Source organism: Vipera ursinii, assembly GCF_947247035.1.
Source record: "Vipera ursinii genome assembly, chromosome: 1".
Taxonomy (NCBI): domain Eukaryota; kingdom Metazoa; phylum Chordata; class Lepidosauria; order Squamata; family Viperidae; genus Vipera; species Vipera ursinii.
The window spans coordinates 158,452,146-158,475,215 of record NC_139512.1 but is presented as its reverse complement, the minus strand read 5'-3'; the positions used below and the strand labels follow the sequence as shown (position 1 = coordinate 158,475,215).

General features: G+C 39.0%; 1 protein-coding gene across 5 annotated transcripts in view; it reads right to left on the bottom strand.

Moving 5' to 3' along the window:
• Positions 1-503: 503 nt before the first annotated feature.
• The window catches only part of RAPGEF4 (Rap guanine nucleotide exchange factor 4), a 179,818-nt gene continuing 157,251 nt past the window's right edge, over positions 504-23,070 (bottom strand). For 3 of the 5 annotated variants that reach the window (XM_083348080.1, XM_083348078.1, XM_083348079.1), the window contains exons 19-30: positions 21,991-22,021; positions 21,511-21,589; positions 20,263-20,409; positions 17,662-17,759; positions 12,186-12,311; positions 11,292-11,470; positions 8,087-8,177; positions 5,838-5,888; positions 5,234-5,321; positions 4,377-4,441; positions 1,000-1,054; positions 504-801 (exon numbers count right to left, since the gene is read on the bottom strand). In XM_083348080.1, coding sequence (XP_083204206.1) covers positions 674-801; positions 1,000-1,054; positions 4,377-4,441; positions 5,234-5,321; positions 5,838-5,888; positions 8,087-8,177; positions 11,292-11,470; positions 12,186-12,311; positions 17,662-17,759; positions 20,263-20,409; positions 21,511-21,589; positions 21,991-22,021 — 1,138 coding nt within the window. In that variant the 3' untranslated portion in view covers positions 504-673. The remainder of the gene's footprint in view (positions 802-999; positions 1,055-4,376; positions 4,442-5,233; positions 5,322-5,837; positions 5,889-8,086; positions 8,178-11,291; positions 11,471-12,185; positions 12,312-17,661; positions 17,760-20,262; positions 20,410-21,510; positions 21,590-21,990; positions 22,022-23,070) is intronic. The other 2 variants (XM_083348081.1, XM_083348082.1) reach the window with 2 other exon arrangements.

Here is a 23,070-nt window from a genome sequence, read left to right as displayed (position 1 = left end):
TTAAAAAGAACTAAAACAACAACGACAACAATATAATGAAATCTACATGTTAGATACCAATGTATTAAGGACTCGGCCAGTCTTAGGGCTTCAGAGGTGGCCATAATGCTCTACTGCTGTAAGGCGTGTGTGGTTAGAGTTGACTTTTAAAAAATATACTTCTCTTGCAGGGAAAAAAGGCTTTTAACTATTCTCTGAATATGAAAAACATGGTAGGATGTTACTATATTTTTTTTCCTGCTACTGATAATTTTTGCTACTGAAACCATGTAAGCTGAACAGGCAAATCCATTGGGCATTTAATTTTGTAGTGGACATTTAATTTCTTCTATTAGCAAAGGAATCCATCCATACTTTTTTTTCTTAAATACAGTACTCATCTTACCAGTTTTTGGAATTTTCTCCATTTTTAAATAACATTTTATTATGTACAAAACTTTTTACATGAATGTAGAGTGTACAATCTTGGCAACCTCTCAGCTACCGATCATGTTCTCTTCAACAACCAAACATATCTATTGTTTCCTGGGTGGTAGGAACATTGTGCATTAATGGCCAAAGATCTTAGAATTCATTGTTGCTTCTCTCTGCAGTGGCAGTGCAGTACCAAAAAGAGGGTTGTTCTTAGGAAGGACCTTGTGTTGGAGAAACAGGGAGGTATAATCCCCAACACTTAAGTACGCCGTGGCTCAAGACGGTGTGACATCTGTGATAAAGTCCTCTGGTTATCGATCACATTGAACTGACGGACATAACCCCGGAGATCCTGATGGTTCTTATTTGCTTGAGACGCATCAGGATCTGATGAAACAGGAATGAAGAGCTATTGGTATGCTTAGTCCAAGTCAAACTTAAACAATTCATTACAAAGAATCCTCAAAAAGCTGATTTCAGTGGCATTTGATTTTACTTCTACTTTCTGTTCATTATTTCCAATCTATGACATTATACACTGATGAAAAATTGTCATTATGACAACACAAACATTGCAATACTTACTGAAAGGCAGGCTCCGACAAAATCTCACTTTCTTAATAGTATTTGAAATCATGCGCTGAAAATAGAGGGGGGGAAAAATCACCAAAGAAAGAAAATTTAAGCACCAATTCTATACATCCTGGATTCCTAAACTTGAGCTCTTTGACACCAATATGTCTGTGGACATTTCCACTGTTGTCTATCATACTCTTTGCTTCACTTGATACCTACCCAGAAGAAAAATCCCAAAGTTTAAACTAGGGATAAGGGATAAGAAATTTTGGGGGACAATAAGCATGCACAAAGCCATTTCATATTTTGTCTTCCGATATAACAATTTTGAAATTAGTCCAATTTCCCAAGGTAACTATTTTAAAAGCACGTACTACATCTTTTCAAAAGTCCATATACCCATTACCAGCGCCTTTGCTTGATAAGGAAGACATTATTCAGGACAGATATCATTAATCTAAGCTTTCTCTAAATGGTTTAATTCTTTATGTGCTATTCTCTTAATGTGGGAGTCCATTAATCATGTGGAACCCTTCTTGAATGCATAGATACTGTATGTAATATCCTTTTCTTCCTTGTTCTCTTCATTCTAAATTCAAATTAGCATGATCTGAATGCTGATAAAAGTCTATTTCTAGGAATATTTTAAAAATCCTTTGGATGGACTAAAGCAAGTTCATTTTATCCAGCATTGATCCTATAATGATAGACAGACCAATGTTTCTGGGAATTCATAGGTATGAAAACAATGGTTTTTGCTCTGGCCAAAACATCTGATGGCTAAGAGGAAAGAAAATATAGTGTTCCCTTATATTCCATGAGCTGATCAGGTTGACCTACTTGTAATGAGACAATTCCTTTCAAAGCTCAGGAAGGGACTAATTTAAGAGCACTCCACAAGTCATACAATACTCATACTTTCTTGCTAACAGCCTCTGCCATCCTTGATTTCTGCTAGCCCAATATGCAGTATATCCTATGCCATCAAAGCAAAATGGGATCCTATCTTCCATATCTTCAGTAAAATGCTTTCTTTATGTGGTTTTCAATACTGAATAGGTTTCTTATTCCCATGTTAACCTGAGGCAGTTCTGAAAATGATGCTGAATTCAAGTAAACATAAGAACAAACTTCTTATAGCACCTACTGAGTTAGATCTAGATTTAGTCTTCCTTGGGATAAGTCCATTTAAATCAATGGAATTTAAGTTTATTGTCATTTCACTTGTCTTCCCCCTCAGTTGAGTTACCTTTAATATCAAGGAAGAATTTTGATAATTCCTTCGTCTCAGTAAAGCAACTCAAGCAAATGTTAAGAAAGCCAAATTCACATATCTGTTGCACACCGTAACAAGGATAAGGGAAACCTCTCAGCTCTATTTTAATTATAAGGCTGTTTCTGAAACAGTAATTTGATGATGCAGGGGTAGTTCTTGATATTGATTTGTACTGAAATGATAGTGGGTCTTATTATATGTCATGCATATAAGGGACAAGATAATAATAATGGAGGCGTTTCTGAAAGAGCAGCCAAGTTCTTCAACTGTACAACATTGTATACCCACCTAAAATGAATTTACTTTTTATGCACTGTGTTTTGGAAGTTGTATGAGGGAAAACAAAGTAAAAAGAAGATCTGGATTCCTCCAAAACAGAACAGAACAGATAGATAAAGCCATGGAGACTCTGGCTTTGCTCCTCCTCCAACCATCTCCTACATGTAGTAGTTCCACAACCACAGATCCAATCCAAGTCCTCTACAGCCTAAAATCATGGCAAGAGGCCAACCACATTATCTGCTAATCCGTTCCTGGACCAGGCTTCAATATTGTTATAAATATTCATACACATACAAAAACTACTGTTTAAGTCACACTTTTTGCATAATCTTTATGTTCCAAAAATGAAAGCATGCTTTCCCCTTCTTTTCCCCCTGTAAGGATCACTCTGTGAGTTCCTTTTGTTCAGATCCATAAAGCCTGAAAACTAATATGCACCCATTTGCTAATCCTCATTTCACATCTCACAGGTGAAGGGCCCCAGTTAATAGGAGAAACAGCAGTTGATAGCACCGTTCTGAATTGCCAGTTGGAGGAATTTCTGCGGTAAAAACACCCTGGGATGGCTTGTGGCTTTTTTGTGGCTTGTGCATGGAGTATGGCACAGTTTTTGGGGAAGCCCTGAACAGAGACAAACTGTGTCAGCTGGGGAGCAATTTGGGGCACATTTGTGCCCCTTTTCTGTCCCTCAAGATGTCCACCACTGTTCCAGCCATTTCTAGACGGGTCATCTCTCCTTTCATCTCTGCTGCTGCCTAGGGATATCTGGATTTCCCAGTCCATGGAAGCGGCACAAATTTTAATTGCATTTATTTTCCCACTGGGTCAGAAAGATTTGTTGGTGTGCTTTCACATATCTGATTCTTATCACAACACAGAGGACTCCTCTTTTCTGCCTTGAAACTGTATATGTAAATGTAGTTCCTCCTGCAGTGTCTGCCCTTGACAGACACGGTCTTAAGTTAAAGAAACCTCACAGTATTTAATCATTTGATCAATGGAAAACAACTTTATGATGTAAGTGGGGTAGAGTCTCCCAATATACAGTACAAGCACACGACATATGCAACACAATGCACAGGGCTTTGATACAAGAAACACTACAATATAGAGGGCATCAGGTTTTGACATAAGAAATACTACAAGACATTGCATAAAATTCCTACCATAACCATCAACAGCAATGCAGTAAATCTGTGCCTGAATCTTCCCAGACTATAACGGCGAAGATGAAAATTATTTTATGCAATACTTTCTATCCACAGAATCTGCCATATAGGCTATTTTCAAAAATTCTGTTATCAACATTCAGTGAGATCGAGGATGTGTTTTATGTCTTGAATTTTTTTAAAAAATAGTAATAGGGAAAAAATTTAGTCATCAGCATTATGAAGTGGCACAGCCTTGAAAACCTGCTGCTTTTGAAAAAAGATGGAACCTACAACACTGGTTAAGCCTTGGACCCAAATTGATGACAGAGGAAAATTAAGAGTGATGCATAATCATGTAAGGGAAATTGCCACGGCTTCATTCATTCAATGAACAAAGCTAACCTGCAACAGGAAATGAAATGTCAAAAAGACATTATTCTGGATCCACTGAGCTAAAATTACTGGTTGATTGATAATGAGAAAGTTTTCCTATTAATGGGATCTTTTGCAACTTTGAATTAATTTATCATCTGATGGCTTCCTGCTCCAATGGCTGCCTGCTAAGACTCTTTTTCCACAGCAATAGAAACCCACATTCCAAAATCAAAGCTATTATTTTTTCCATGATAAGGATGTCACTCATCAAAACATTTGCTTTGGGAATGCGCATTACCTACCATTTTTTCAAAGTTCACCAGATTGTCAATAAAGGTCTTGTTGCCTTCATATGTGAATGTCATGTCTGCAACATAAAAGAATCCATATAAGCAGTTGTTGTTGTTAGCTGCGAAGTCGTGTCCGACCCATCGCGACCCTATGGACAACATTCCTCCAGGCCTTCCTGTCCTCTACCATCTTCTGGAGTCCATTTAAGCTCATGCCTACTGCTTCAGTGACTCCATCCAGCCACCTCATTCTCTGTCGTCCCCTTCTTCTCTTGCCCTCAACCTTTCCCAGCATCAGGCTCTTCTCCAGTGAGTCCTTCCTTCTCATTAGGTGGCCAAAGTACTTGAGTTTTAGCTTCAGAATCTGGCCTTCTAAAGAGCAGTCAGGGTTGATCTCCTCTAGGACTGACTGGTTTGATCGCCTTGCAGTCCAAGGGACTCGCAGGAGTCTTCTCCAGCACCAGAGTTCAAAGGCCTCAATTCTTTGGCGCTCAGCCTTTCTTATGGTCCAACTTTCACTGCCATACATTGCATCTGGGAAGACCATAGCCTTGACTATACGCACTTTTGTTGACAGGGTGATGTCTCTGCTTTTTAGTGTGCTGTCTAGATTTGCTCCATATAAGCAGTAGAAATTTTATTTAAGGAATATGTATCAGTTTTTGACCCTAATACATTTACCTGAAGTATTTTCTTGTAAAAAAAACCAACCATAATGTTTAATATATTTTGAGAAGCCCTGTTTGCTAGATAAGTTAATATTGAAATATATTTTAAAGATATTTTCCCATCTTTATTAGACAAGATCAAACGTCTAATTTTAAATATCTCATTTTAAAATTTATCTTCCCCCCCCTTTAGCTCATTACCTTTGATGAGTAAAGGCATAAAGGGAATAATAGGCGGTTCCAGTTTAGCAACTGTGAGTCTGTAGGCCCTATGGTTTCTTGAAGGGTCCTAAAAAAACGAAAAGAAAAGAAAAAAGAAAGAGGTATTGTCAAATTCAAATATATGTAAATTACAGCCACTTTTATTTTGAAAGGAGGATTAGTATCTGAAGTACATTTTTTTTAAAAGCTAACCTATCTATCTGTAACAAAAGTTACCCTGTGGTTTTATAAGGTAACATGCTTAATTTTTTTCTTCTTTGTGCATTTGCTGATTCATCTCTATAAGCTATAAAACTAGGATTCTGTAAAATTGGTGCATGAACAAATTTAAAGTTGGGCTAGTTTTTAGATTTCCCATATCGACTGTAAGTAGGACAGACATTTTCTCAGAACAGTTTCCCTGAGAGTGTAATTTATTAGTCATATATGCTTGTTTTATCAGCACTGTAAGGGGATCATAAATTCTTTAAAGTCACACAAGGACACATAAAATGTAGAAAGCAGAGGGATTTAGAACTGAGTCCGGAAATAAAATGTATCCAGGATGTGCCATGCATAGAATTAAATCACGATTGCTATTTACCATTAAGCTTTCAAACTCTGCATAGATCTTCTTGAACTTGCTTGGAAGTTTCTGCCAAGTAAAAACAAAGAAACACCCGTATGGAATCCTGTATCAAATTTAGATTGCTTGATTTCCTGAAAGCACAAGGACAGTTCAGTTTCTGGTTCATATGGCCTATACCAGGGGTCGGCAACCTCGGCTCTTTTATGACTCGTGAACTTCAACTCCCAGAATTCCTGAGCCAGCTATGCTGGCTCAGGAATTCTGGGAGTTGAAGTCCACAAGTCATAAAAGAGCCGAGGTTGCTGACCCCTGGTCTATACCAAAGAGACAGCATGCCCTCCACCAGGCCCTGTTGTAGGTGAGGAGAGTGATTGTGCTCATCTTCACACGAAGGGGCAGAGTGTCTTGTTCCTAGTTCTCTAACACGTCTGAGAAGGCAGAAAATCTTGTTCTTCCACCGCTCATTTACAACAAAGCAGCAGTGAAAAATACAGCAAGTTTCCTAGCAACCAGATTATAAATAGAGAACTATGAAGCTTGGAGCAGATTTAGTTGCAGACCCCAAAATACCCTGGGAAATAGAGAGCTCTTTGCTCCTTGGTTCACAGAAGTTAAGCAGCCGCAAAGGAAACGAAATTCCAATCTGGATTTCCCATCAGTCATCTCAGGAAAGAGCTGGTCCCGTTTTTTAACCACATCCCCACATACAATAATCTTGCAACATCATTCACAGCTCTTTGTAACGTTTAAAGGCCTACTGTTTACCAAGTGCACGGTTCCCAGCGATACTGCATAGTGCAAGTCTATCACATAATAGTCAGATTGATGCTACTACATAAATGGTGTCACTTTCCAAGAATGAGTTCTACAGTAATGCGGAGGACCAACTTGCAATCGTGCTTGAAAGCACCAGGCTAGAAATCATGAGTGTGTGAATAATAATCCTGCCTTAAATCAGAGAGGTGACTTTGGGCCAGGCACTCTCTTTTAGCCCTAAGAAGGAGGAAGGGCAAAACATTTCTGAAGCAGGAGAATGCTACCACGAAAACTGCAGGGACATGTCCTGACAGTCACCAGGAGTCAAGACTGACTCAAAGGCATTAAAAAAAAAACAAACCAGCCATATAACACACCCACACTCACGCCCCATACTGACAGAGCAGTCCCGAACAGCTTTCCAGCTACTTCTCTTGTTGGTTGGTTATTTGTGATTAAGAAAACAGGTGGGAAGAAGTCGTAGGAAAATAAGAAAGGTTACCACTAAATGGCACTGTCAGTTCAAATGCTCGTCCGATGTAATCCTTGAGGGAGGATGAACAAGTAAACTCTCACGTGGAAGCATGCAGGTTAAGGAAAGGTAGGTAAAGGAATGCCTGCAGGTTTTACTCCACTAGCCATAGCCGACTTTAGGGGTCGGTGCTCATCTCTGTTTCTTTAAGCCTTCGAGCCAGCACTGTCCCAAGACATTTCCACGGTCACGGGGCCAGCATGAGATCACACCACAGTGCAATGCATATGGTGAAACACAGAATACTGTTACCTTCCCACCGAAATGGTACCTATTTATCTACTTGCATTTACATGCTTTTGAACTGCAAGGTTAGAAGGAGCCGGCAAGTTAGCCATGCTATAAATAAATGCCTAAGCTTAATTAAGCTCACTGAGAGGAGTTGGAACTAACTTTTAGCGAGTCATGCAGACAACAGGAAGAACCCCGCCTAAGGGGGAAAAAAAGGGAATTTAATTTATTTTTTATAAGGGGCAGTCCTCTGCCTGGTCTCACGGAAATTTGTTTTTGATACTGAGGGGCGTAGCAAAGGTCGCCAGTGATGTGGGAGAAAAAAATCCAATGTCCAACATGTAAAAATTCACTGGATTTGAGATCTGAATAGGCAGGAATGGTTTTGATTTTTCCCTACCGAAACATCAGGGCGTATAGTTAGGGTCCTTACACAAAAGGGATCAGTAGGGAAAAAAAATCAGTCATGACAAATGGCATTCATTTGGATAGGTGGGAAGAGAAGAAAAGAATCATTTTGTTGCTGCTTACAGCTGAAAACTAGATATCTTGAATGATCCACTGAAAATACCCAGAGATCCACAACTAGGCTCAAACGTACTGTATCTTTCTTCTCTCTAACACCATAAGTATATAGGCACCTCTTGGGTCCTGTCAGCCTAGTCTCCTTTGCTATTCTAAAGAAACAGCAACACACAAGTCAGATGAAGAAATCAAAATCAAGTCCTGGAAGAACTGCACTCACCTCCCAGGTCATTGTAAGGCGACTCACTGCAACGTTGCTTAGTCCCATAATCAAAGCAAAGAAAGAATTCAAGTTTTTATATTCCTTACAGCTGGAAGAAAGGAAGACCACAATTTGAGAAAAGGGAAAAAAATCTGACATGGAAAAAGATAAGAAGAAGCCTTATTTCTGTACTGTAAATGGGTTTGATTTTGAACTGGGTTCTTCTACCCTGAACTTAATAACATACCGTACATACATAAACATACTTGAACTCGGTCTGAGAATATAAAACGTTTTTGTTATTGCAACAATAAATAGCTGCAGTTGCAAGTTTATTAAATTAGGTTACAATTCCAAACATATTTACACAGAAGCAAAGGCCATTTGGAATGGCCAGGAAAAAACTATTTAAATTAGGCCCTTAAATTTAAATTAAGCAAGTTCCTTGAATTAAATAACCAGCAATCCTGAACTAAGAAAGGTTTAATATGTGCTAGCGATGCAAACACATTTTTTAAATTTGTATTCTAATGATTTAATCATTCTCTTTCAGTCAGTAATGATCGTTCTGTTATATTATCAAAACTCAGTCTAGAACTATAATCACACAGATGATCATTTGGGAAAATATGTTTTCAATTAAGGATATTTAGACAATGCCCTAATATGAACCTTACTTTTTAGGTATGGGGCCCGTTTCCCCTTGCCTTCATCCAAACAGGGATGGGCAATCTGTTGTACACCATGCTTAGCAGCACAATTCTTTTGTACTGTTGCACTTAATAAAGGTGGAAATGGATGCAGGAAGATTTGGGAGTCAAACATTCCTCTTTCTGCCTTAAACCAATCTCCACCCTCTCCAAACATTTGAACATTTGCTGCCAAATCTGGAGAAGTTCGGAAAATGTTTATGGGTGGAAATAAAAATAGTTTGCCTCGAGCGGGGTGTGTCCTGCTACTATTTTCATCCTCAAAAATCCAGAGAAGCCCAATAATGGACTTTAAAAAAATAAATAAAAATCACCTCTTGGATGCTGCCCTCCTTCCAGGACCCTCAACCACGTGCAGGCCCATCCTATCATCCCCCTCCAACCTCTTCCAGTTTGTGCCACATGACTCCAAGAAAAACCCCCACACCCCAAGCTCCTCTCGCTCGAAGCTTAAGCACCTAGGCAGAGAGCGAATAGGTTTCCACAGTGGGTTGCCTGTTCTCCCTCATCTTCAGCGAAGCCGCCTCAGCACTGTTGGACTGCATTTAGCACAATAGGTCAGAATGACACTTCCCCGGGGCATCTTGTTAGCACATTAGATGCTAGATTCCATTGGCTTTGAGTCTAATCCTGCAGGGCTCTTCTTAACATCCCGAAGTGCACAATCCTGTATTTTACTTGCTCCTTCTTGCTCATAGGACACTACTGCTTCTCTAAGCTTAAGATATTACATTTACCACACTAAACACGTAATAAAAAAATAACTTTTACGACTTTAATATGAACAATGCAGGCAAAAAAGAAGGGGTTTGCCAGTGTACTTTGTCAACCTAATGAGCAAATGATGTGGGCCTTGAATATGTTACCGTGCTTTATGAAAGAAGACAATCTTGCAGCGGTGCAATTTACGAAGGTGCAATCTGACCAGGGGTTGGCATCTAGACACCTAGATTGGGCCAAATCAGCTTGCCTGAGTGGTACAATCTAGTACTGGAGAAGCTGAAATGGAGGTGAAGAAGCTGGGAAGGAGCCTATGGCTATCTCTCCCCACATTTAGGTAGGAGAGGGGCCAAAATGGCGGCCAATCAACTTTGACCTTGGCTTTCTCTTCATCCCCCCCCCCCTGCAAAAGAACCTAGGACAGGGATAGGCAACCTCGGATCTTTTATGACTCATGGACTTCAACTCCCAGAATTCCTGAGTCAACTGACTCAGGAATTCTGGGAGTTGAAGTCCATGAGTCATAAAAGAGCCGAGGTTGCCTACTCCTGACCTAGGAGCTGACCCAGAAGCCTAGGCATGCATTTGCGAATGGAGGAACCTCTGGGGGCAGAAGAGTATTTGAGCTACACAATTTACCAAGGCAAAACTATTAAAATCATGGAAGCAAACAGAAAGTTGAATTCCAAGACACCAATACCGATAGACTAACTAGCTGATTGTCTCGATAATAATGTATTTTCTATTATATTTTCTTATTAAAAATGCACTGATACATCAGCAGATGGAAGTTGTACAAATGGTTCAGTTGTATAACATTTTCTCCTTTTTTTGCAGCTAATTATTAAGAAAAGGAATTTGGTTTTTTCTTCTTTTCTGTATACGCTACTGCCCTCTACTGGATATAATATAGAACAAAAAAAGATTAAGATGTATGTAGTAAAAAAAGATTATATATTTTGTTTCTATTGTGCTAACTCCCCAAGCTGAGAAGGACTAAGAACATCCTCTGGCATGTTGGATATGTATTCATTATGTATAGATCTGAACAGAATTGAGTGCCAGCCTGCCGTAGTTGCTATCATTAGCAATACATGAGCCAGTGAAACTAATGTCCAAATGAGAATTTAGAAACTTGCCTTTTGTGATTTACTTAAACCACTGTTAATCTAAATTTAAAAGGACGTGTGCCACTATATACATTCCACACATTCCAGTTATTAGGATAATTAAGGCCAAGCTAATGACTAGTGCAGTGTTTCTCAACCTTTGCAACTTTAAAGGTGTGTGAGTGCCTCAACTCCCAGACTTCCATTTCCATGCCTGATAAATTCTGGGAGCTGAAGTCCACGCATCTTAAAGTTGCAAAGATTGAGAAACACTGTACCAGTTCAACCTTCCTCATTCCAATACCTCCAGATGTGTTCTCCCAGTCATCAATCCAATGAGATCTGTAGCCCAATTCATCTAGAAGGTACAAGGTTGTTCACAGTGTTCTAGAACACTTAGGTATGTAAAATTGAGGCACTGAGTTGTGCAAAACATCTGTGTAATAATTAGTGTTCTGGGCAAATCCATCCTAACCTCAAACCAGTTCACAGGTTAACTTAAACACAGGAAGACAATTTCAGTCCCGTAGATTTAGCTTAATAGCTTTATACAAAAATAATAATAATCCATGCTTGCCAAATTTATAGTGCTCTGATGCGCTTTCTATGGTGAAGGCTCTACTGTCATCAGTGGGAGAGAGTTACCAGGCCCACTGCAATCTACTGGAGTTGGAGTCTACTCACTGGGCTGCTATTTTAATAAATTTCTTCAAGAGTTGAACACGCTTGCTGAGCTGGGAGCAAAGGCAAATCTCTGTCACGACCCAGAACTGGATTTCATTAAATCTTCGTAAAAATAAATCGAGATTGGCAGTTGTCTTTTTAAAATGGTGCCGCCCAAACGTATGGTAAACCAGTTCCAGCTAGAAAACAGAAGGCAAGGGGAAAATGGAAGTCATTAAAAAATAAATAAAAACTCTTTAAACTCTTCCCTCTGGAAGGTTTTGGTTCCTTCCTTCTTGATTTGAAATAAATAGGGTTTACCATTATGAGTGAACTGGACAAACCTTGATTAGCAAAAACCCAGAACTGTATTCAAACCATGATTTGAAGACATACTTCAAAACCATTGGCAAATTAAGGTGTGGATGGCGTTTTGGTTTACATTAACCACTGATATGGAGGTTAAAAGAAACTATAGTTATTTCATACTATGCAAAGTGAAGCTTCTGCTCTAAAATACAGGTTTGCTTGTAGTTTTCAGTCTTTATTCCCTCACCTCACATTCTCAATGAAGACAGATATTTTATAAAGAGCAGCACTTGTTCCTCCTCTATAATATAAGGTAATGTGTGACTATTGTTCAAATAAAGTATAATTCCATAAACATGCAGCATAGTATAAGATCTGCTTCTTCCCTATACATGATTTTTATGATTCACAGGGCACGAAGTCAATTAAATTGCATGATAAATGATTTGCATATAGTTCACTTGTGGTTTTTCCCGAAGATTTGTCCCCCCCCCTCGGCAGTTTAATAATTGGCAGAAAATGTACAGATCTTTATTCTATCTATCGTATCACATTTTGATGTAAATGTAGAAAGTTTAAAAGCTTATAGACATTCATTCTTTTTACCTCATGCACACAGTTGAAAAGTTCCCATTCAAAAATGGTCATTTGGTATGCTAGATCTTTAGAGCTCATGAGTTCGAAAGTTCCCATCGTCCCTGTCGATGGGCCTTCTTGTTCCTGTAGTGGTACCTAGGAGAAGTAAGAATATAATCCTAAGAACTAGAGAATTTTGGTGTTTGTTGGAATTCATGCTCTTTTGAGATTCCCAATTTAGCATGTGGTCAAAACACAGAAGAACTGAAATGCAAGACTTTCTTCAGAGAAAATATTTTTTTTTTCAAACGTGGCAGAAAAAGCAAGATTATACTACAACACAAAAATGCACAGCATTTTCATACAGGAGTAAGAAATCTCTTTCTATCTGTTACCTAAGTTTAAAACTATATTTAAAACAAATTACCTAATGGAAGCATTATAGAAAGCATTGCCAGTGCTTATAGGAATAAAATATAAATCAATACCTTCCGCTCAGCTTTTAAACCATTAGACTGATTTAGGAATGCCACTTCAGCCTCAATTCCCTCTTTAATATAGGAAAAATAGTGCTCACTGCTATTGCAAGGATTATGGAGCCCCATGTATGAAAAATTAAAAACATGCTAAAATTTGTCTTTCATTTCCTCCCAGATCTTCCTGCTCTGCAAATATGGTTTCTATTTTTCTATGTCATTCTCAGCGCTTGTTGAAACATTTTCTTTTGTGGATGTCTTGAAGCAGGAGGTGTTCTCCCCCCACACTTTCTGCCTTTTTTATTTCTCTGTTGCTCCGCTATCTTACTAGCTGCTTCTGATTCTTAATTTGAAAAGATTTCCTTGGGGTTTAACAGAAACATGGGAAGCCAAGGACTGCTGGAGAAAGATGATTACCGTATATAGAATGAAAAAAGGAGGCAGATCACATGGATTCTCAGCTCCTTTGTAATTAAGCCAAATGTAAGAATCAACATCTTGCCCTTGAAAATATTTCCAAAATGATCTTACCCATCGGAAAAAGGGAAAAAAGAGCAGTTTCTTGATAAATATTAGCAAAGAGGAAATGCAGATAAAATGTTTGCCATTGTGGTCTGCAAGCCTTTTTGGTCTATAAAAGACTGCACACATACTAAATATGAGGTGCTCTCTGACCTTGCTTGTTTTCTTGCAGATGTTTCATTATTTATTTATTTATTTATTTATTTGTTTGTTTGTTTGTTTTTATAAACCGCCCTTCTCCCGAGGGACTCGGGGCGGTGTACAGAGTAAGGTAGGTATACAGATTGAACAATAGTGAAAAACAATAGTAAAAACAAACTGGGACCCCAATTAGAGCTATCAGGCCAGGCCGGACTGCTGGAACAGGTAAGTTTTTAAGTTGCGCCGGAAGGTGCGGAGGTCGGGGGCCATCCGGATTTCGGTTGGCAAGCAGTTCCAGAGGGCTGGCGCACCCACTGAGAATGCCCTCCCCCTGGGGGCCACCAGCCGACATTCCTTGAGCGGTGGCACCCTGAGGAGGCCCTCTCTGTGGGAGCGCACATTACCCAAACTAGGTAACATCATCAGTGCTAGTAAGGAGTGCAGTTTGCTGTCAGTTTGCATTTTAGTGGCTTGCCCTCTCAGTGTTGGGGGGGTGGGGGGAGTCGTAAAGGTTCTTGGGCTGTTTACTGTTGGCTTCTTTGGCAATTTCTTGATTGGGGTCTTGTTTACTTGATTGTTGGTCTGATGGTTAGTCTATGCTGATCTCGGTGCTGAATGGTGGTGGTGGAGAGGTGCTTGGGTCTTTTTATTCCCTTTTTTGGCTGGTCGATTGTCTCTCTTGCATAGTCTATAGATGTTGTTAATGTCTATGTGTCTATTGATATTTATTTATTGAACTTATATACCGCCCTTCTCCAGTAGGAAGAATTGGTCAGAGTTGGCCAAGCTTCTAGAAATTCCCTGGTGTTTTGGGACTTGGCTTGGTCTAGGATTGTCACATTTTTCTAATTGAAACTATGGTTAAGCCTGTCTACATCCTGTGAACATAAGTGAGCCTTGGTGGAGCAGTGGGCTAATGCCTCCTTAAGTAACACCAGCTGCCTGCAATTAGTGCAGGTTCGAGTCCCACCAGGCTCAAGGTTGACTCAGGCTTCCATCCTTCCGAGGTAGGTAAAATGAGGACCCAGATTGTTGGGGGCAATTAAGCTGACTTTGTAATAATGCCGCTTGGGCCCCCCCGAAAGCCCTAATAAGCAGGCATATACATAGAATGAAGGCTATTGCTAAGCACATTGATTTGTGCTTCTTAGATTGTAAGCCGCCCTGAGTCTTCGGAGAAGGGCGGGATATAAATGGGATTAAAAAAAAAGAGTTTTCATCATGTCTTCTGACTGTTGGTGTTCGTGGATGCATTCTGCCACTCCTCTTCCTGTTTCACCTACACAGCAGTTGTTGCAGTCATTATATTGTATACTGTAGATGACTCCTGTTTTTTTTCTTCTGGGGTTGCTGGGTCTTTGGGTTTACTTAGGACATTTTGAAGAGCTTTAGTTGGCTTGTGTGTTATGCTGACTCCATGTGGCTGCAGTAGTCGGTTGGTGATTTCTGAAATATTCTTGATGTATGGCAGTGTAATTCTTTTTAGGGTTTATGTTGGTCATGCTGCATTGGGTTGAGTGGTCAGGGACTTTCTGATAAAGTTGCCTGGGTATCCATTTTGTTGGAATATGTTGTATAGATTTCCTTTTTTCCTATTGCTTAATATTGCTATTGCTTAACAATAGCAACAGCTGACGAGAAGCAGAATTTCTGATTCTTTTTGGCTTGTGAATTGCATACAGTTACATGACAGCAGTTTACTTATAAGTACAGTCACCGTATTTCTTGGAAAAAGAAAGAACAACCTGAAAAAGCGGCAAATCTGAGCAAGCTTCATAAGTAAAAATAAATAAAAATATAAAACAAGGACAGGTTTTTAAAATAAAGGACCTTCTTTTATAATAAAGACATACGGTCGCTATACTTATAAGGGATTTCTGAGGGGAAAGGAAGGAAGATGGAACAGTTGGTATTTTGGAGTTTTTCATGTTTCTGTGATTACATGAATATAAGATTGAACAAGTCTTAAAAGAGTCATTTATTCCTGACATTTTAGTTCCAGTAGTTTCAAAATATGGGGGCTTATAAGAAGTTTTACTTTTCTGGGATTATATTTCTTCCAGATTAACTTTCCTTTTGAAACTGAGTATAAAAATGGTACTGTACTCTTATCATTTTCACTTTTGTTTTAATAGTTTCACTTACCGTAATTCCTAGACACAGTCTACATTTTTAGTTTCTTTTTATTCCACCAGAGGGCAGTGCAATCCATCCACATTTGGTTCCCCCCCCCCACCTTTTTCATGTTACCTTAAACTAGTATTGAAAAATGGGCTGTTCCTATGGTGCTGCTCAGTAGAAACAATTTTAGAATATATTTGGAAGAATGCAATCGAACACTAGCCCAGATCTTCTGTGGTTTTCCTTGCTTACAGGCAGAGATGAGGCAATAGAGCTGAAAGCTGCCTTCTCATACAGGTAGTCCTTGTTTAGTGACCGTCTTATTTAGCAACTGTTCGCAGTTATGACGGTGGATGAAAAAGTAACTTTATGAACAATCCTTGCATTTTATAGGTCTGTAAAACAGAGGAGAGCTGAAACAGGATAATAAGCACAGCTGCAGTTTCACTTAGTGGCCTCTTTGTTTAACAACTGATTTGCCAGTTCCAGTTATGGTCACTATGCAAGGATTACCTTTACTATCTTTGCAGTGCCTGCTTTCAGCAGGACTGCTCAAAGCAAATGGTCCAATGAAGGTCCAAAAAAGTCCAATTTAGTCTATGTCTAAAAGTAGGCATCTTTTAGACTATGTCTAAAAGAAGGGACGCGGTGGCTCAGTGGGTTAGGACAGAGATTGTCGATCAGAAGGTCGGCAGTTTGGCGGGTCGAATCCTGAGTGCCACATAACAGAATGAGCACGTTATTCGTCCCAGCTTCTGCCAACCTAGCAGTTCGAAAGCACGTAAAAATGCAAGTAGAAAAATAGGGACCACTACGGTGGGAAGGTAACAGCGTTCCGTGCGCCTTTGGCGTCCAGTTATGCCGGCCACATGACCACGGAGACGTCCTCGGACAAGCGCTGGCTCTTCAGCTTTGAAACGGAGATGAGCACCGGCCCCTAGAGTCAGAAACGACTAGCACGCATGTGCAGGGGAACCTTTACCTTTACCTAAAAGTAGGCAGACTTAATCATAGAAAATAAAAACTCTAGTTATTAATACCAATTATTCCTTCTAGACTGAAAAACCTCTATGAATACACTCATGCTTGGTTATCCTTAAACTATAGTCATATCTGCTCAGAAGATTTCTCTTTTTTTAAAAAAAAAACCCCCACAGTACTTAGGTTGTCTTCTGCTCACCCCAAAATCCTTAAATGCTGATGGAAAATAACATACACACCTCAAAACTCTCCTTAGAAATATCAACATCTTTTATTATCACAGGGAGCTGAGGTATTTTCAATATGCAAATATTTACATTTTTGCTTTTATTTTAAAGTATTTGGAATTAGAAAAACTCATTGCCTTTAAAGCAGTGGCAAAACTTCTATTTTACAGTTAGTTATGAAAGACATCAGCTTGTAAGGTGACTCATTAAAAGTAAAAGAAGAACCAGTATTGAAACTTGGACCCATAAAATTTCTGCTGACATAGATTGGCAATGAGAATGAACTTGAAGAACCACAAAATATATTTTAAAAATCTACATCTACAAAAATGGAACCCAGTGGAAGATGGTAGAATTACTTTACTGGGAAGTTCTTGTAAACGTTTTCTCAAATGTGGCCAACTTTGGTAAATATGTCCTGTGGTACTATTTCAAAATATTTATTGTATTCCTAGAGTTTATTAGACTCCAGCCCATACCATACGGTACTGCTCAAGTCTTAAAGCATATACATTTTTACAGTGCTTTTTTTGTAAAAAAAAAAAAAAAAAAAGTAGTGCCGGAACTCACACGTCATACAACCTGCCTTGCCTACCCTACAAGGTTCCATCCAAAAAGGGTGCCGGAACTCCGTTCTGGGCATTGTATGAGGAAAAAAGCCCTGCATTTTTACAATAATTATATGACCAAAATAATTTTTATATAATAAATATAAAATTATATATCAGTCATATTTTCCGCCCTTATCAAATCAAATCAGTCTTTAGTGTAAGACAATAACTAGCCACATTCTGTTCCCATGTATTCATAGAAAATAGGTTTGGATAGCTAGTATGAGTCAGTAAATATTTATAATCTACTTAATAGTTTTAAATCCGCTCTTCTTTTGCACAGATAGTTTCTTCAGAGGCTGAAATGATATTTTATTGCAAAGCTATAGCAGAATTTGCAGAATAAGAGATCTCATTTAGGGTATAGGTAACTTGAAAGAATTGTCTCTCATCTGAGAAGTGTTTGGAACTGAGCAAAGATACATACCAGTGAGTCAAACTGGTCACGAGGACAAGCAAAGAGGCGTCCATTAACACTGAGTGTCGTAAACACTGAAACATCCTGAGGTTTGAGAACCACCTTCTCTGTAAAAAATGAAAAGCAGAAGAAAATTAAACTAGCAGGTATGTTATTAGGACATTACAGAATGGATTTCTCTCCTCTGAAATCAAGTCTTTGTGTAAACAAGTGTGCAATCTAATATCATGAACAGACTGAATATGGACTGACCGACATGACAAACTATTATACTCTTAGCAAGTTTGGTACATTAAGTATCTCGGATGCAGAGCTGGTTCCCATTCAGGTTTTTTTTATAAGTCTGTTCTTTGTATTCACGATATCAAATTAATCAAAAGTCTTTGCTTGGGAAAAGTAGGTAAGCCATTCCAGTTTTGGTTCCATCTGCTCATCACAGTCTAGAACAGGGTTCAGCAACCTGAAACAGTGAAAGAGCCACTCGGAACCGGTTCCCTCACAAAAGGAAAAATGGGGAGCCGCAAAAAATGTGCGCGCATGTGCGTACATGTGCGCATGTGCAGAACAGGGTTTGACTGAAGAGTGGAGCCGAGGTGAGATATGCACCTACCCTGCATATTTGAATTGATTGGTTGAACTTTTTTAGTCCCACTTTTTTTTTGGGACTGCACATGGCAGAGGACTGGGAGCCGCAGGAGATGGCTGAAAGAGCTGCATGCGGCTCCAGAGCTGCGGGTTGCAGACCTGTGGTGTAGAACTTCTTCAAGGACAACCCAGAATTGCTTAGTGAACTCTTAACATTATTCTGGAAGAACTCTAATCCTCAGACATCCTCCATTTATTTATTTTTTATTTTATTTTTTAATTAAGTTATGGGCAAGCCCCCATATGCTTCCATAAAACACCTGAAGCACCATCAAAGCCATCCCTGAACATTTCACATTTTACCCCCAAGATAAAAGTAGCATCTAACACTTTACAATTTATAATGCAGGAAACTTGGTGTTTAACATTGGCTAAATGATGTAATCGCCACTATGTATAAAAGAAGGTGATTAGGTTATCCTAGAAAGTTGTAAAGTTCTCAAGTCACAGTGTAAGTACGTCAGTGGTTTTGAGCAGGGATGCTCAAAAAAAGTCAAGAGGGTAGCGCCATAACCATGCAGTTGAAGTCATTCCTCTTTTCTATGTATGTCACAAGGAACATGAAAATGCCAGGCCTTCAACTCTGTGGTTGTGGCTGAGATTTTTGATGCCCTCTGTCCTGTTACCTTGAGAAAGTACAGGGAGTCTTCGATTTACGACTGTTCATTTAGTGATCTTTCAAAGTTACAACAGCACTGTTTTCTGTCCGATAATGCCCATGTTATTTTACAGACATACCACTGGTGCTTATTATATATAGAAGATCCATTCTAGCCCAAAAAGAAATGTGAATAACAAGTCCCTGAATCAGCATAGTTTATGCTTGCACCAAAGAGCCAGTTTGCTGCAGTGGTTAAGGCAGCAGGTTAAAAAACAGGTGATGGGGAGTTCTAGTGCTACCTTCATCATGAAGCCACCTAGCTGATTTTGGGACAGTCCCTCACTATCAACCCTAGAAGGCAGAAGCAAACTACTTCTGAAAATCTTACCAAGAAAACTACAGGGCCTAGCTCAGGCAGTTGTCAAGAGTCAACACTGATTTGAAGGCATAAAACAAAAAGAAAAAAATGCATCAAATTCTGTTAATATGTTGCACATGTGTAGAATACATGCGCGCGCAACACACACACACACACACACAAACTCTCTTCCCAAACTGAACTGATATAAAATCTTTTATCACAGATAACAAGATCTGATGTGCATTTTGCAAATTTAAATTCACAAATCAGGGATAAGAAAACCACAGATACAAGGGTCATCTGTATCCCTTCGAATCTGGAGAAGAGCTCAAATTATAAAAAGAAACTTAATTGTGTCCTAAATGTACAGCCTTTAGCAGATTCCCATTTTAAAGACTGTATTACAGCACCATGGATGGAAAGAATTTTAATAGGGAAAGAGAAACACTAATGTAGCAGAAGACTAACGTAATATATAATTGATGGCAGGTGGCATCATCTGCTATCTGACTCTAACAGAACACAAAAAAGCTAATCAGGGTCAGATTTGGTTAAAACGTGCATGGGAGACATTGGAAATCCTGTGGTTGCAGGCAAATTGGATAGCTGGAAAATCATCATGTGACAATAAAATGGTCAGCCTTTTCTTTAAAACTAAGGAGTCTGCCTGGATGTTGAGGAGTTAGCTCCTCAACAATGTCTTTATCTTTTATTTAACAGATATCACTTAAGGTTGCTAAAGCTTCTTTCATATTTTCTATACCTATTTCAACAAGAGTAATGCAGCAAATGCAATTCCGGCCTTAAAAAGAACAAATGTATATTTGATATATATATCAAATATATCAGTTTTTAAGGCCAGCCTTTCGCTGGTGCCTTCAGAGATAATGGAGAGCAATTCCTGTTATTTTCAATCTGACAAATATTGGGGAAATCAATATATTCATTTCACCATAATTTGGCACTTCAGGATATATTCAGGCAAGTTATTCAAATGCCTCACCTCCTGATGAACTCATCTTGACCAATATCAAGCCATCTCCAGAGCCCAGTTTGTCGGCTACTGCGCAGAGAACTTCTTTAACAGATGAGAAAATTGGAATGCGGATGGTGGTGTATGTGTGATCCACACAGCATACCTTGAATAAAACTTGAGACAAAAATAACAACATTATGAAAGAGCCCCTTAAAACCTGCCTTCTCCTGTGGAGCAAGGTACTGTTATGATACAGAATCATTGTATAATAATGGCTCTCTCATTAAGAATTGGAAGCGACCTTGGAGGTCTTCTAGTCCAACCCCCTGCTGAGGCAGGAAACCTTATATCATTTCAGACAAATTGGTTCTCGTATCTCTTCTTAAAAACCTCCACAACTTCTGGAGGCAAGTCATTCCACCGATTAATTATTCTAACTGTTAGGAAATTTCTCATTAGTTCTAGGACTAATATATAAATTAGAATTCATACCTTAGTTCTAATATCTTTAGGTATTATATCCAAGCTAGCAGCGACAGTTCTTGAGAATAATGGATAGTAGGCCAAAATACTCTCCTCGGGATTACGCATATTTCCTCTTCCCCCTTAACATGATTAATTTGTTTCTGTCTTTGTGTGGATAGAAGGATGTCCACAGGAAAGGTGGGTAGTTATTAACTGAGTCATGATACGATCATGCAAGTGACATAAATTACGCAACTGACCTAATTCAAGTCATTAGCATGACTAATGACATCATGTGACATCATTATGGCTTCAACTGTAGGCCTGTCTTAAAGGCCCTAAGTTCTTAAGAGAGTGGGGAAAAAACAACCATTACAACCAGTGCAGAATTCCAACAGTCACATGATCAAAATTTGGAAGTTGGACAATCAGCATATATTGGCAACTGTTGTTGTTGGTGTGTGTGTGTCATGTGATTGCCATATACAATCTTCCCAGCCGGTTTGTGACAAGCAAAGTCAATGGGGGTGGAGCGGGGGTGGAAGCCAGATTCGCCCAACAACTTGCATGTTTCACTTAACAGCCAGCAAAAAAAGGATGTGAAATCTGGGTGGGACCCCACTTAACAACCACCTCGATTAGCAATGGAAATTCTGCTCCCAATTGTGGTTGTGAGCCAAGGACTACCTTTACATTACAACCAGGCGGAGAAGTTACTGAACCTGTCAAGTAACTATTTCAGTGTGTGGACCAATCCTGCTTTGTTTTCTTTCGGCATTGAAAGTCGTGTGGTCCAGTGCACCGACTTACTTTCATCACTTCCCCTGATGGGCTGACGTTTTTGTGTTCTTTCATCACTCATGTTAAAGTGCTGCAAAAGGACTTTGTGCTAGGGGAGGGAAAAAAAACAACCCTTCATAATCACAGATACAAGAGAAAAGCAAATTCTCTAATTTATGATCTACTATTAAGGCAGCAGAATTTAGAAGAGAAAAAAAACCCTGCAAAGTTAATTGTATATTTTGAAAATATTTCATGGTACCCATCTGATATTATGACTTCGGAGACCTAAATCTGTAAATTTTTAACTATATAGCATCTTAACAACTGAATACAAAGCCATTTCTTGACTGCAGGTAAATGTCTTACCTGAAGCTTATATGATACGGATACACGCAGGAGAATTAATCAGAGAAATATGGTAGTAAGTACCATGGAAACATGGTAGTAAGTAACATAAAATATTTGTAAATAACTTATTTTCGTGGCATACATATCCAAAATATTTACCTTTTTCTGAGGTCCTTTAGCTTCTTCTGATCTATCAAATGCAAATGAAACATTATCCAGTGTTTTTTGTTATGTACTGTATGCTAAACTAATCAACAAAAATACAAATACATACGAAGAGTTTTTTTAAATAAATTTATATTTTAGAGATTTTATACCATAAATATTTTTAGACTCCTAAGCAATACAGAATTGAGCTTTTGATTCTGTAAGCTAATCCTAGACTGGAAATGTCTAGGTAACCATATTTATTAGACTTAACTTGGTTTTATTATTCCTACACAGCTTGTTCATTCATGAATGCACCAAGTAGTTTCCATAGTTAAAGCAAAAGGTTAACAAATATGGCAAATTAACCCTATTCCTAATATAAATACAATAAGTCCACTAAAAACAAAAGTACATGATATACGCTGTTGCATTGCTTGTAACGGTGAATTTCCAGGAAATTGGCTTTCAGGGAATTGAAGATCATGAACCAGGGTTTTTTTTAAACAAAATGTTTATCACTCAACATTTATAGTACCCGAAACCACTGGGACAGATCATGCTTTGATATTCTGATGATAGTTTACATGACCATCCTGGCTGGGCCTGTTGAATAATAGAATAACAGAGTTGGAAGGGACCTTGGAGGTCTTCTAGTCCAACCCCCTGTGCAGGCAGGAGACCCTGTATCATTCTGGACAAAAGGCTGTACAATCTCTTCTTAAAAGCCTCCAGTGATGGATCACCCACAACTTCTGGAAGAAAGCCATTCCACTGGTTTATTGTTCTCACTGTCAGGAAATTTCTCCTTAGTTCTAGGGAACTTGATTAGTTTTCATCCATTGCTTCTTGTCCTGCCTTCAGGTGCTTTGGAGAATAGGCTGACCCAGTGCCTAGAGTCTATGAGGAATCGGACGGGTCAAAACAAGCGCAGGTTAGATCCTTGCACAATGAAGTTGCTTTTTTGCTTGATTCTAATTCTAGCACCGATTTTGGATAGGGTCACGCTCACCTACGCCACAAACAGGTAAGGTCCATGGTTGGAGTGCCTTTTGCACAGCTTCAGCTGATGCATCCATTTTTTGTACCCCC